Below are 13,986 nucleotides of genomic sequence, written 5' to 3' on the forward strand. Positions count from 1 at the left end.
TTTATTAATTAAACATTGAGGATTAACACAGCATGGTCAGGAAATATAATACCAATAGTAAGCAATCAAACACCCAGATATTAATTTGTACTTTGTTCAGCTTTAACTCCAGGAATGCAGCAGCTAATTCAATTGAAAAAATATCTTAATTACAGACCTTTTAGACTATTTCAATTCTATTTTTTAAGCAGAAACTATCAGATATTCAGACGATATCTATGGTTTGCAACGTGAAATCCTAATTTATATTCAGTTAACCAAGCTGAAGGAATTATTCTTCCTACTTTGACTTTCTCTCCAGAAAATCACTTTTGGATATTTTGGAATGGGACCAAGTGTAAGCATGAACGGGCTGAAGAAAGTCTAAAACCTGATGGCTGCTAAACATTTACAAAACTTTAAAACAAATTACTGTCCATGCTAATTTGTGTTCAACAGGTAGGGAAAAAATGCTGGTGTTAACTGCATAAGAAGAAAAACTGAGATAAAACCAGGAGTCCACACAATACATAAACACAATGTCCAAGGGAATGAATGGATTTTAAAGAACATCCTCTCCTCTTAAGCAACAGATGTTGCTGAACTGATTAAAAAAACCCAAACGTAGCTTTGTGGGTCATAAAGTGCAACCACAACTGAAAAAATGTTTAGTGGCCTTTTAATTAAAGAATAGAACCAGCACTACTATTGAAACATGAGACAGTCAATTCTCTGGGCACACCAAAGAGACTAAAGCCAATATTGATCAGACATACATGCATGATTACCTGTTCCCTCAGCTACACTAATGATATTTTGGAATCTGATTATTAAAGTAATCGAAAATTAATTTTTCAGATGGAAGAGCTTCAAGTAAAGAGTAATGTCGATGGCAGCTGAGATACCTGGACATGTTCAGACATACGAAGGTACAAAATTTAAATATCACATTAGAATAGAAAACTCCCTTTATTCACAGTAAAACTGCACATGCAAATTCACTAGTGAAATCTGTATGGTGCTTTTTCACAACGTTAAAAATACGATGACAGGAGGAAATGGAATTAATTTGAAGAAACATTCCAATTCTTATATTTTCTAGAAATCTGATCTTTTCTATTAATTATGTAGATTTTAATAATATCAGTCTTCCAATTAAACAATTTTAACACTGTCTGACTTATGTGCATCTAAAGTATTTCATATTTTCACACAGTACTTCATATTTTCACACTAATTTTACACAAATTCACTTGCTACATTTTTGTGGTTATTGTTGCTGAAGACTGATCATTGTAGCAAGGCAAACTGGATTGTGACATTTTAAGAAGAGAGGAAAAAGAGGCAATAACCTAATGCATGTCCTGGACTAAACCTAAGCATGTCAGTCTACACAATGTGCCATTACTACAAAATCCATAGAAGTCAGAAACATTAAAAAAAACTTTAACACTCTCATAAAAGAAAAAGAGATGACACTCTTCAGCAGCTTCTTCCAGGGGCTGTATGGGAATGTATTCTTCTCTAAAAGAGAAGAAAGTTACTCTAAGAAAGCTTTTCTACAGAATTCTTCTAAAATATAGGTTAAAGGAGTAGGTAAGAGAGGGCTAAAGCATTTCTCTAGCAATAATAATTCTTTGATCTTTTTTGTTCCCTTAACATCATGGATTTTATCCAAATAACAAGAGGTTATGAGTCACAGGACACATACATAAGGTATGTTTATATTACCAGTTAAATGCATATTTTTTAAAAGTTTTATGGGATGTGTGAAATATGCTGAAGCAGAAAAAAAACCAACTGTGCAATGTAACAAGTGTTCTTAATGTTTCTTTATTAGTTTATAGCAGCTAATAACGATCTGCCTCTCACATTTCAGAGCAAAGCTACTGATACACAGCCCCTTATTTGCATTGGTTTCCCTCAGGAAGTTAAGAACAGTTACATTCAATACAGAATTACACTTCTTGCAGTTAATGTAGTGTGTAAATTCACAAACTTCTTCAAACATGATGGATAAAGAAAGGAAGGAATCCCTAGAGTCTACAGCACTCATGCATTACCTGGTTTTCTATGTTTTCCTATACATTTATTTTCTTTTTTTTCTATACAAGTCTTCTCCAGCATTGTCAGATCTCTATTCTCGAAGACAATAAAAGGTTACAAAAAGTCTCATCTTGGACATGCTACAAAAATCAAATCATAACTAAATAACTGTCTGACTAAAAGTAAACTTTTGTGCTTAATGAGGTTTAATTAAGAATATAGTCAGAGGATACTGTTAATTTTTATACTTGTTTGTGTCCTATAGGAACAAGGGATACCATACAGAAATTCAAACCTGCCTGGCATTGCTTTGTCTTGATTAAAATTCAGCACATTAAAGAGGTTAGATCCATGGCTACAGGACATACCAGAACCAGATATCTTCCAATTTCAGATCAACAGTGTATTGCAAGGGTTCATTTTGACCTACACTCTAATTCAGTGCATTCTGAGAGCTACAACTTTGTTTGGAAGAGGCATTAATGAACCGCAACACAACACAGAGCTTCAGCTGAAACTTCTGAATTGTGGAATTAAATCAAAATAATGCTTTCAATTTAGCAGCAGCATATCTGACCAAGACTAAAGGGATGATGAAGTCAATAAAATCCTATAAAATAATCTTCATGTACAGAATGGCACTGTTGAATTATGTTATGCAATGCCATGAAGTACGTGAATTGTGACAGGTGGAATGATGGAGTGAACAAAAAGATGCATTCACAATGAGACCTGAGGCAGACAAGTTATTAGTCAAAAGGCATCTTATGTGATAATTTTAATACTTAAAAAAGGTAGTAACTTTAAAAGCCCTATACTTCACATCTTAGATAAGAGCTCTCACTTCTGTAAATATTAATCAGTATCTCTAGAGTAAACCCCTTATTATACTGAGTTGAAAGACACACGAGTCGGTTGAATCCCTCTTCTGGGAGATGCTTGAGGGAGTGTAGTCAAATTCCTGCTTCACTCAAATATTCAGGTGTGGATGTTACTGCTTCAGACTCTGTATTTTGCTTTGCCATGATCATTGATAACACATATATGCTGAAAAAAATAGAACAGTGATTGCAAAAGCATAGTTGGTTACATTATTGATTATAAATTAATTTTTCAGAAATACTTTGGCTTGGCCAATCTAGTGATCTTACAATTACTCTTTCCAGAGATCTGGAAGTGAATTCTGATTTCACTTTCTAGCTACAGCAAGTTTTTCCACTTGGAATTCCCAGCTTTGAGGTCCGTCCTGGGAGTACCGCAAGAAGCAAAGGCAAGGTTTGCACCTTTGTTCCATCCTCACCTCTCTGAGAAAAGGGGCAGGCAACGCAGCATTCAGACAACCCGTCTGACCTGTGGCTGTTTCACTTCTACAGCTGTCTCTGCACATACTGGGAACGGTGGACCTGAGAAGTCCTAGGCTCACCTAAGATGGAATTATAGCAGAGGTATGACTTCTGCTCTTAGGGGGAAGAGATGGGAAGGAACTTTCTCAGTGCTGAGCAGGGACTCCTTTGTATTATTTGAGGCTTTGCAGGGAATTCTGCACTTACTCAAAGGATCCCAAATGCCAACCACGTCAAAGACATACCTCCTCAGAGTTGAAAGGAGGAGGTAAATGATGGGGTATTTATGGGAATAAATACGGGAAAAGTAAACCAGTGACTTTTTAAACAACTTTTTTTATAAGAAACTTACGTTTAGATCTCTGAAGTGCTCGTTGTAGTCTAAGGCATAACCTACCACAAATAAATCTGGAATTTCAAATCCGTAATCTGTATTGAGACAAATAACAAACACCATCAATACAAGATCAGTGGCAATTATAAGCCCTTAACTCATGTGTTGGTTCTCAACGAGAAAACTCTACATATATGTAGTCAGTTGAGGTTATGCTACTTTTGACTCTGAGACATCAAGGTCAGCAGCAGCCCCATAACCAGTTCCCAGTCATAGACTATTTGTGACAGGGATGTGAATAGTCAGGGGAGAGTAGGAGAGTTGTGCACAATTATCACTGGCACATTGTGGAAGGAAGCAAGAATCAGAGCTGGAAAATTCTGCTTGTGTTTGGAAGCTCTGTTGGTATATGTGTGTGATGGCAACTGTCCAGTATCACAGTAATGACACAAAAATGTACGATTTTAAACCAGAAGTAACCTTCAGAGATCTAGATATTGTTCTGCTGAGAATAGCAAAAACTACTTTGTATATTATGCTACCAAAACATTTCAAATGCTTCTTAAATTAAAGCCCCAACCTTACGAAGATTCATGAACATGGTTAACAAAGTAAATGCATGCAGTGTAGGTGAATTCTACATGTCATACATCTGAAGCTAAGCACAGGCATGCATCTTTTTGACTGTGAAGGTCTGTGCAGTATCAGCACTATATACAACAAGTCAGACTCTTCCCAAATTGTTCACTAAGTAGCTAGAGAAAAACCCAATCTTAGAGACACAAAAATAGGTCCGCACAAAAAATTTTACAGCTATTTAAGTAAGGAATTTATTCAGTTGGGAAAAAATGGGGGTAATAGACATTTTGGAATTGTAAATTTGGGTGAGGAAATGAGACAGCACTATCAGTGATTTACAAAAAGATCTCTGATGCTTAATAAAATTCATCACAGTTTGAATAAACAAGGATAAAACCTGTTTCATTTTAAAATTAATACATGCTACCCTTCATGAAGTAATTTTATTGCCTTTTTATATGTTTATCATCAGTGAATCCAGTCAAATATATACTTTAATTTACTGAATTAAATTCTGAATGTTAAAAATACCACTCCACTGTATAAAAAGTTGTACAACAAAATGTTTGGGTCATAGTTCGTACTACTGAGCCAGAACTTCAGGGCTATGCTCAACATTTAAGTAACTTTTGCTTCATAAAGTTTCCCTCTCTCCCACATCCCAAATCAAGACCCTTCATGCTGCCTCCTGGTCCTCACCTGCCTACTCTCCTTTTACCCTCCTCTCCAACTCAGCTGACCAGAGCCTTCTTCAGTAGCAAATACTGGTTGGTCTCTTCTAGATGTCTTTGTTCTTTCTGTATTTAGCCACATACCTCTAATTACATCATTTATTCTAAATAAGTCTAAAATTACAATAGCTTGGTATAGTTCCATTTATGCTTTCATCATAGTATAGTATAAGGACCAGTAATTCAGAGAGAAGTGGTGCTGGTACAACACGAACAGAGCAGCAGGAGGAAGTTTAAAAAGCCCAATTTATCTTTTGCTTTTTGGGAGTGGGATTTATTTATAATAACAGTAGTTACCCTTTAAAAAAATACTTTTCAAAAAAATTAATTAGAAGTGTTACTCTGATTAAAAAAATTTAAAACTCGCAAATACCTATATAATAAAACATCTTTCATGTTCAGATGGAATCCTGCAGCTCCTCCAAAGAGATACAATGAAGAAGGAAAAAGAAGAAATGCACATTCTCTTCTATATAGTTTGTCAGAGACAGACGATAAAACACTCGCCTTTCATGGATAAAATAAAACCCTTCTAAATTTCCCTATAAAGTTAGTACTCCGCAGAAAACATAAGGAGGCTAGGCTTTCCAAACCACAATTATACAAATCCTTCCACTGAATCCTGTAGTCCCATTGACAACTGATATTTTTCAATGCTTCTAGCAGTCCACAGAATGATATGAAAGGTAAGTGATAAGAGTAGTGGTAACTTCTTTTACTGTCATGTACAGATTTTTACAACAACACTTACAATCTGGTCTGTACCCATCAGGCCGAGATGTTCTTTTCACCAACAAACTGTAATTAAAAATAAAATAAACCGTTTAAATCTAGATATGTCACTGAATAACATGCATAAAAACTCTTCCCTTTATCAAAAAACTTCTGAGCCATGTGAATCCCTGCTCTCGTTCTGCTTCCCTTCCTGACAACGTCCTGAGGGCAGGGAAGAGGTGGGTGTGTTCCCCTTCCAAGTCCATCAGTGCCAGCCTTGAAATGGCTAGAGGGTCATTGTCACTGCAGAACAATACAAAAGCATTTCCTCTCCTTTCCTCCACCCTCCCCTTAGTGATTCAAGCAGCTCCTCTGCACAGCTCCCCATGCAAGAGTGCAGCATCGAATTAAAGCAGGATCTCAGAGTGGGAACCTCCACTGAAAATAGGTTGGACTAGACTAATTAATTACTATTAATTACTATGATTGTTCTACTCACCTTGCCACTTTAATCATTTTTGGCTTGTATTTTTCTATAGTATTAAGCAGAACCTTCATGGTCCTTCCAGTTCCAACAATATCCTTACAAAACACGAAAAATAGAGCAAGTAAAACACAAAGAAAAGCTGAAAAGAGGAAATTTGGACAATGACTGAGCAGTTCCACCTTCTTATTTTGTGGAGATGATTTATTTTTCCCAGTGCATTGTAAGCCACATCCAAAAAAGGTTATAACTGAGCTTACACTCTTCGAAGCAAGCACTTTCTATTCATAAAATAATCAGTTCAAGGACTGTCCACTTCCTGTTGAAAACAGCTATGTTGCAAGTATTTGGGATGTAACATGGGACTGGAGATGACTTTACTGGGGGCTGTAAGGATGCAGGGACTAGACTTTTCATATTAAGATCACAGTATGTCAACATCTCTCCATGTCAGGACTAAATCTACCCTATTTGTTGTTTTCTTAGTCCAGTACAAATGTGGTTTCTCCAGAGCTGCCGTACCCAACGTCATCTCAATGAGATCAGTAGGTACCTGGCTACAAAACCGACCAGGACATGGAGAGCAGCTGTTGTTCCTGAGCTCTGTGGGTGTGGATTTTTCATTATCAACACCTTGCCTCTGCTCCCCAGCTGTCTAATGGCATTAACAAAATTTTCTTTGGACATTTTTAATTTCTGTTACAGTAGCTAGAATTAACAAATATAGAGCTCCTATCAGCTGTTCAGGTAACCAGCCATCCCTGTGGCTGATGACTTTTTTCCCACCCTTTGCTAAGAGAAGACATTCCAACATTATACAGTTCCTTCATTACACTCTCCAGCTTACATCCCACAGACTGGGTCTGAAATGCCAGGCAGATCCTGATGTGCTCTCTAACTATACCAGTTGCTTATTCAACATTTTCAAAGAGAATCACTTATATTAATTTGAAGCACCAATGAGGTGATACATTCTTTCCTCTACAACTGAACACTGTTGTTGACCCACAACAGCTCTGTGATGGGCAGTCCCCCAGGGGACACTGCTGGATGGAGAGTTGGATGCAGGAGCTGGGGATGGGACTTGAGGGAATGACTGACACTCCCAACCAGCCTGTGAACAACCCTGAAGCTGTAAAGCATGTTCAGGGTTACTATTTCAAAGTCATGCACCTGAGAAGTGCAGGGCATCACTGCAGTTGATTCACTGTCCTCCAAGGAACAGAACAACTTGCAGAACACGAGCAGATGAAACCACAGAAAGAACAAATCAAATGATGCAGAAACAAAGACTTCTGGGTATCACAAGGCCGAGCACTAATTAGAGTGACAGCAATGAAGTTTGATCCCTCATGCAATTGCAAAAAGACTGAGAGGCCATTAAGCAAATCAACCCCTCTCCCTCTTCACCACCTCCCAGCTAAAGAAGTGTAAACACAGACAGGCTTTAGAAACTGAACACCCTGTCATGACTCGACTGTGTGACTCTATCTAAGTAAAATATGACATAAGCACCGAGCTTACCTCCACAATTAGAACATTCTGGAAGAAACAAACAAAAAGTAATACAATTACACAATATTCACATACTAAATGAAACAAATACTTGAAAAAGTGAAAAGAAGACAGATTCATGTGCATATGTACAACACAGTAGGACACAAGGAGTTTCCTGTTTCATTTTTGTGCCCTGAAAAAGAGCCAGCCATAAGAGCAAGCCCTGCAGTCAGGGTATACAACTTAATTCAGCTCTGTCTAGATTATCCTCTTTGTCCAAGAACGGATGTAGCTTTGGAAAATAAAATTAGATGGAAGAAATCCAAATGGAATGAGCTTCACTTCATTCCAGTGTCTCTAGCCATGTACTACAGTGTACCCTACAGTTCACTAAAATATTATTTCCAATGTTAATATGAGACTACAGCAATAATATTCTTTCTCTGAAATAGATGCTCTTCCTCCCTCCACCCACGCCCCAGCAACCTCACAGTAAAGGATTACAGGCTAGGTTGCACCACCCAATCTCACGCTGGGAAGCACCCTCTTTCTCTTCAAATACTGCTGCTGAAATCAGTATTATTTGAAGAGAAGGGGAGTGATCCAGCCAAGAGCAGTGATGTCAGGCTTTATGACAGTGTCATCACACAGGCTGATCTTTTTGATGAAATGGTTCATCACTGTTCCAGGAATCATAGTATCTAAGGAGACTTCTGTTCTTCTATTAAAAGCACTAATAAGACGCAATGTCCTTATTAGAAGAAATAAAAATGTATTTATGAGTAAGCATTATCATAGGCATGTTCAAAAGTTCTTACAATCTTGCATTAAGCTCTACTGTCTGAAGTGAAACCTGCAGTAGCAAGAAGAAAGTTATTTCACAAATACCTTTATCTATCTATCAATGTATACATCTTACACACGTGTTCACGCTGTATGTTCTGCAAAACCTCAAGACCAGTTTCGTATCCATGCAGTATTCACCAGACTAGCTTACACTCTGCTTCCTTTCTATCAAGCTTGTTGGCTTTGCTACACCCATAACGTGGAGACTGTCTAACTTCCTTTTCCATCATAGAATCCCAAGGTTGAGAGTTCTGAGAAAGACTCAAACGCATGGAGAAGGAGTGTGTGAAGGGAGCATGCTGATAAACAGCACACCTTTGACACTTTCATTAACTGATATGTAAATAATTTTTAATCTTCAAAACAGAAATTATTAATAGAGATTATCCATATTTATATTCATACTGCAGCTCCTCCTAACACTCACAGTGCTTGGTAGGGAGACACAACATGCTTCATGTATCAACCACTGCAGAAACATGTTACCACACACTGTATTATACCTGGATGCTTCTGAAATGGCAAAACACTTGGTAAAGGTGTGGAGGGAACTCCCGGTAGTGGTTGAGCAGATGTCAGCAATGGAGATATCACTCAAGAAAGCCACTAATTTAGACTGAGCTCTGCTGGAATGTATATTAATCTTGGAGGGTGGCTCCTTTTTGGTGTTTTCATAACAGGTTTCACTGGTGGTTATCCTGCTTGGCACTCCTGACTTTCAACCTCTCAGCTGCTGACACAAACAACTCTGTATCTGAAACACCTAGTCCTGTGGAGGTAAAAAGTCAAAAGCCTCTTAACAACAAAAGTCCAAAGATGCCCTGCCTCTAGAAACTTCTTCAAGAAAGAAGAGAAGTATGTCAGTCATTTAGATAAGATGAAGAGACCAAAAACATGTTCAGGAGAAGCTTATGACAGGTGTGCAGGAACACATTTTCTTGAAGGAAGCCATTTGGATCCAAAAATGGTTTGGCTCTCATCTGGCTTCCTGGATGAAGTCATAACTAGGAAAAACAGTTCCAAAGACTAGCTCAGGACACCTGGGTTTGGGGCATAAGCAAATCACCTGATTCAGTCAGTGGACATCTGAAGATTACATGTCTAACTACCCCCAGTGAACCTGCGCAGCTGGTGGTGATATATGTAAATATTTATGTGTTTATACACACACACACATATATGATATATATGATACAGGGAGAGAGCAGAAGAGTTGATAAGGAAAGAACCTCACCAGAACTAAAGATGGAAATGAACTCCTTCAGTACCAGGAAACCAGTTCAGGATGACTGTGAGTTGCAAGGTAAGAGAGGCTGACCTACCCTCAGCCTGACATCCTGACTCATTCTGTGCATCTCTTGCTGCTCTTCACACTGCTGGCAAGAACTTTACTCCCAACAGAAAAGCACAGACCTTCTAGTGACAAGACCTATCCAGTAGCTATGGCACAAAATGGGACCCCAAATTTGACACAGCAGAGGGCTGCACAGTCCTGCCTTAGCAGTGTCAGGCTGCTCACCCCCGGAGCAAAGGGGAGCCATGAGCTCAGGGCGGTAACACAGCTGGCACTGCAGGGGCCTCACCAGCCCAGGCTCAGCCCACGGAGCCCCAGCAAGGAGAGCAGGCAGACCTGAGACTTGTTCAACCAAGAGTGGATATCATCAGGTGAGTTCATGGTGATGAGGCAGATGTGAGGCCAAGCTGGGATGTCAATCCCTGTTGGGATCAGGTCCAGTGAGAGTAACCATGATGAAACACAGCCCACTGAACTGCAGGCAGGTCCATAGCAATGAGACAAGTTTGATGAAGTCAGTCTACAAGTCTCACTGGAGTCTGGATCCATGTTTGCAGTAACATACAGGCATGGCTGCAGCTGAGCTGAAGGTCGATACCAACACAGCAGAGCTCAGGTCTGGTCCAGGGCTGAGCTGAACTGCCGCTCCTGTGCCCACAGGTGTGGGTGGGGGCCCCAAGAGACACAGGTCATGGTCATTAAAGGCCTATTAGTGCACACAAGGCTGTGACAGACTGAAAGAAAAGCACAGTCCTGAGACATTTGATTGATTGACAAATGGGTTTCTTTGCTACCACTGTTGCTTCAGCTATTCTGTCAAGATCAGAAATAAGGATTCTCTTGATTGCTTGCAAGTGGAAATGACAAAATTGGACAGAATGAGGGGACAACAGCCTCCCTGGCCATGGAATTGGGATTAACCAATGGGGAGAAGCAGACCTTACTATTTAACTTGTGAGAAAAAAAAAATCATGGGGCTGAAGAGACCATGAAAGTCATCAAGACTATTCTGTTGGTCCAAAGAATCAACTTTAAACTATCCCTCACAGATTTACCTGTTCTAGAACACGATGAGGACTTCAGATCTTCCCCAAGCAATGTGTCTCAATGCCTCATTATCTAAGAACAGATGTACAGTTAGAAAACTTCTATTGATATTTGGCCTGAACTTGTTTTGCAGTGGACATAGAAAAAGCTTTATTTTCTTCTCTTTTTTTTCTTCTATATTTGGAGAAAGACGTATTTCCCCAGTTTCATCATCTTCAGATTAAATAACCCCTATTTATTCAACATCTTCTCACAAGTTATATTTCCTAGCTTTCTGATCACTCTTTTGTTCTCCTCTGGAACCTATCCAACTCGTCAGAATCCTTCTCCAGTTGTGGTGTCCCAAACCAGAACGAAGCCTTTTCCAGTGCCGAGAAGAATAAAAGAACCATTTTGTACGCTTTACAAATAATCTTCCTTTCTATATATTCCAGTACAACAGTTACATCCTTTATAAAGATACACTGGTGTCTCATGTGCAACTTGTGATCCACCTATTGTCTCCAGTTCAGAACTGCTGCTGAGTCAGTCCTCCCTCACTTGCGTTTATGCAAAAGATTACTTCTATACAAACACAGAAGTTAGTGTTCATCTTTATTCTCATTACATGTCATTCTTTCAACCAAATTCTTAAAATAATTGCTTAAGATCTTAATATCTTGTAGTATTTTTCCAGGTAGTATGACTAGCATTACATGCTAATTCCATCTTTCAGTCAGGAACTAAATATTGTACAGTCCCTGGAGAACATGCTTTAATGCACCTAGTCTGACAGTGAAGCATAATTAACTGTTTCTTAAGAACAGCTTTCCAAGCAGTTATACATCCATCTAATAGAAATTTAATCTTGTCTACGTTTCCTTATCACAAATGACTCATATGAAGGAAAGAGGATTAATGTGGATCCAGACATGCCTGAAGGGTTTGTCTGGCCACAAGAGTGATAGTCACCTGCACGTGACTTCAGCTGAAGTGTAAGATCTTGTATTTATTGCCTAACTTGAGAAGGAAGGATTTTGGTGGACCCTGAAGTTCCCTGACCAACATTCCATTATTCCTGCCTCTTCTCCATAGAGTTAAGGAGTCCAATTGTTACAAATTATATACATTGGGAAATTTGGTCCTTTGAAAATACCAGTTGTCTGGGCCAGAAAACACAGATTTTTTTTTTTATTAAGCACATTCTCATTACTTCCAAAAAACACCAATGAGGATTTTCAGTGCTATAGAGAAATCCTGTATATAAGGACTTTGTAGTGGAAAAGCCACCACAAAACATTTAGATATGAAAACATTTTGTAACTACAAATAAGCAGGCATCCTAACTGTTCAGAGTGACACTTTAATCTCTGTTTTGATTATGCAGAGTTACTGAGTCTAAAGTCATCATACTTTTCAGTCATTAACTGCTGCTTATGACTGCAGGCATTCAAAGTGGTTTGCCATCCTCTGGTATCAGAAACCATCTCCCACAAAACAATGTGATGTTCTGGGAAACTGACTGTATGGCTGCCTATCCCCTACCCTTCTACTGTTGAAGCAGGCTACTGATAGAATATTCCAGAAAAGCGATGGCATAGCAGAGCAGCAGAGGAACAAACTACAAACTGCCAAGAAATGTTCTGATACACAGTAACCAAGACTAGATAGTGGTGATGTCTACCTAAAACTGGTTGAAACACATTAGCTTATCCTTGATCAGATGAACAGCAGAGGATAAAAGAAGAATGCAATAGATACAACAAATCAGTACATCATCAGGAATGTCACCATCATGCTAAATGTAGAGCTGGCTGCATCCAGCATCTCCTATGAAAGGTCAGTTACTTGAAAGAACTTATTCAGCTTCACTGTGAAATCCACCTGTGAGCTGGTGCACAGGAGAACAGTAAAACTCATCAGCTTGTGGTGCTACAGCAGTAACTGATAGCTGGACAAATTATAGGAATCTAAAGGATGCTGAAGAAAAGATCTTTTCTCAAGTATTTGTGTTTGAAGCTCCTGTACCACATAGATCGAGACTTTTGTCCTTTCAGATATACCTGAGACAACTGCAAAGAAGGAAACCACATGAAAATAAAAGCAATCTGGCATTCTGGATTCTGCCTACTTTTGAAACTCAGAGAACAGGAAATAGGAACATTTACTGACATTTTGATTAGACTGAAGATGGCTTAATTTCTGAGTAGAGCCATTTACACCAATACAATCTCTGAAGCACATCCAGAAATCTAAAAATGGTGCTCATTTATCTTACACTGAGACACAGTACAGGTAGTTTTTTAAAATATGTCCTGGAAAGATTTCACATATAGTCCAAATAAAGAAGGGATGTTGGCTCAACTCTCAGAGAATGAAACACCTTCCTATCAAGCCACTGCAAAAGAATCATCAGCTTCCATTGTCGATGGATCAGAGGGAGGCTGGGAGCTGACAGTTATGGATGACTGTGAATCATTCTGTGTTTACAGCTGTTTCTACCAGGTAGCTGGCAGGATACAGGCTGGTGCAATATAGAGTCATAGAATATCTCAAGCTGGAAGAGACTTATAAGGATCAAGTCCAATTCCTGGCTCTTTGCAGGACTATCTAAAATTAAACCATATGACTAAGATCATTGACCAGATGCTTCTTGAGACCCTGATCACTTCCCTGGGGAGCCTGTTTCAGTGGCCAGCCATCCTTTCAGTGAAGAGCCTTTTCCTAATGTCCAACCTGAACCTGCCCAGTTATGGCTTCATTCCATTTCCTCATGTCCTATTGTGGGTCACCAGAGAGAGATCAGCACCTTCCCTGTCCAGTGCCCCCCTTGAGGAAGTTGTAGGCTCCCATGAGGGCACCCCTCAGCCTTCTCTTCTCCAGGCTGAACGGACTAAGTGATCTCAGCTTCTCCTCGTAAGTATTGCCCTTGAGGCCTTCCACTAACCTGGTTGCCCTCCTCTGGACACTCTGAGCGTCTGAGGCCCTTCTTGCATGAAGGTGCCCCAAACTGCACACAGTGCTTGAGGTGAGGCTGCCCCAGTGCAGAGCAGAGTGGGACAATCCCATCCCTCGGCCAGTTGGTGATGCTTTGCCTGATGCCCCCCAGGACA

At 39.4% G+C, this 13,986-nt stretch overlaps 1 protein-coding gene across 2 annotated transcripts in view; it reads right to left on the minus strand.

The window, feature by feature from the left end:
- Positions 1-1,793: 1,793 nt before the first annotated feature.
- Positions 1,794-13,986, minus strand: part of PRTFDC1 (phosphoribosyl transferase domain containing 1) — a 44,698-nt gene continuing 32,505 nt past the window's right edge. The window contains exons 5-9 of one of the 2 annotated variants that reach the window (XM_027751750.2): positions 7,735-7,752; positions 6,226-6,308; positions 5,764-5,810; positions 3,721-3,797; positions 1,794-3,072 (exon numbers count right to left, since the gene is read on the minus strand). In XM_027751750.2, coding sequence (XP_027607551.1) covers positions 3,025-3,072; positions 3,721-3,797; positions 5,764-5,810; positions 6,226-6,308; positions 7,735-7,752 — 273 coding nt within the window. In that variant the 3' untranslated portion in view covers positions 1,794-3,024. The remainder of the gene's footprint in view (positions 3,073-3,720; positions 3,798-5,763; positions 5,811-6,225; positions 6,309-7,734; positions 7,753-13,986) is intronic. The other variant, XM_039380162.1, reaches the window with a different exon arrangement.

Source organism: Pipra filicauda, unplaced genomic scaffold, assembly GCF_003945595.2.
Source record: "Pipra filicauda isolate LSUMZ 115617 unplaced genomic scaffold, ASM394559v2 scaffold187_size1440530_pilon, whole genome shotgun sequence".
NCBI lineage: Eukaryota > Metazoa > Chordata > Aves > Passeriformes > Pipridae > Pipra > Pipra filicauda.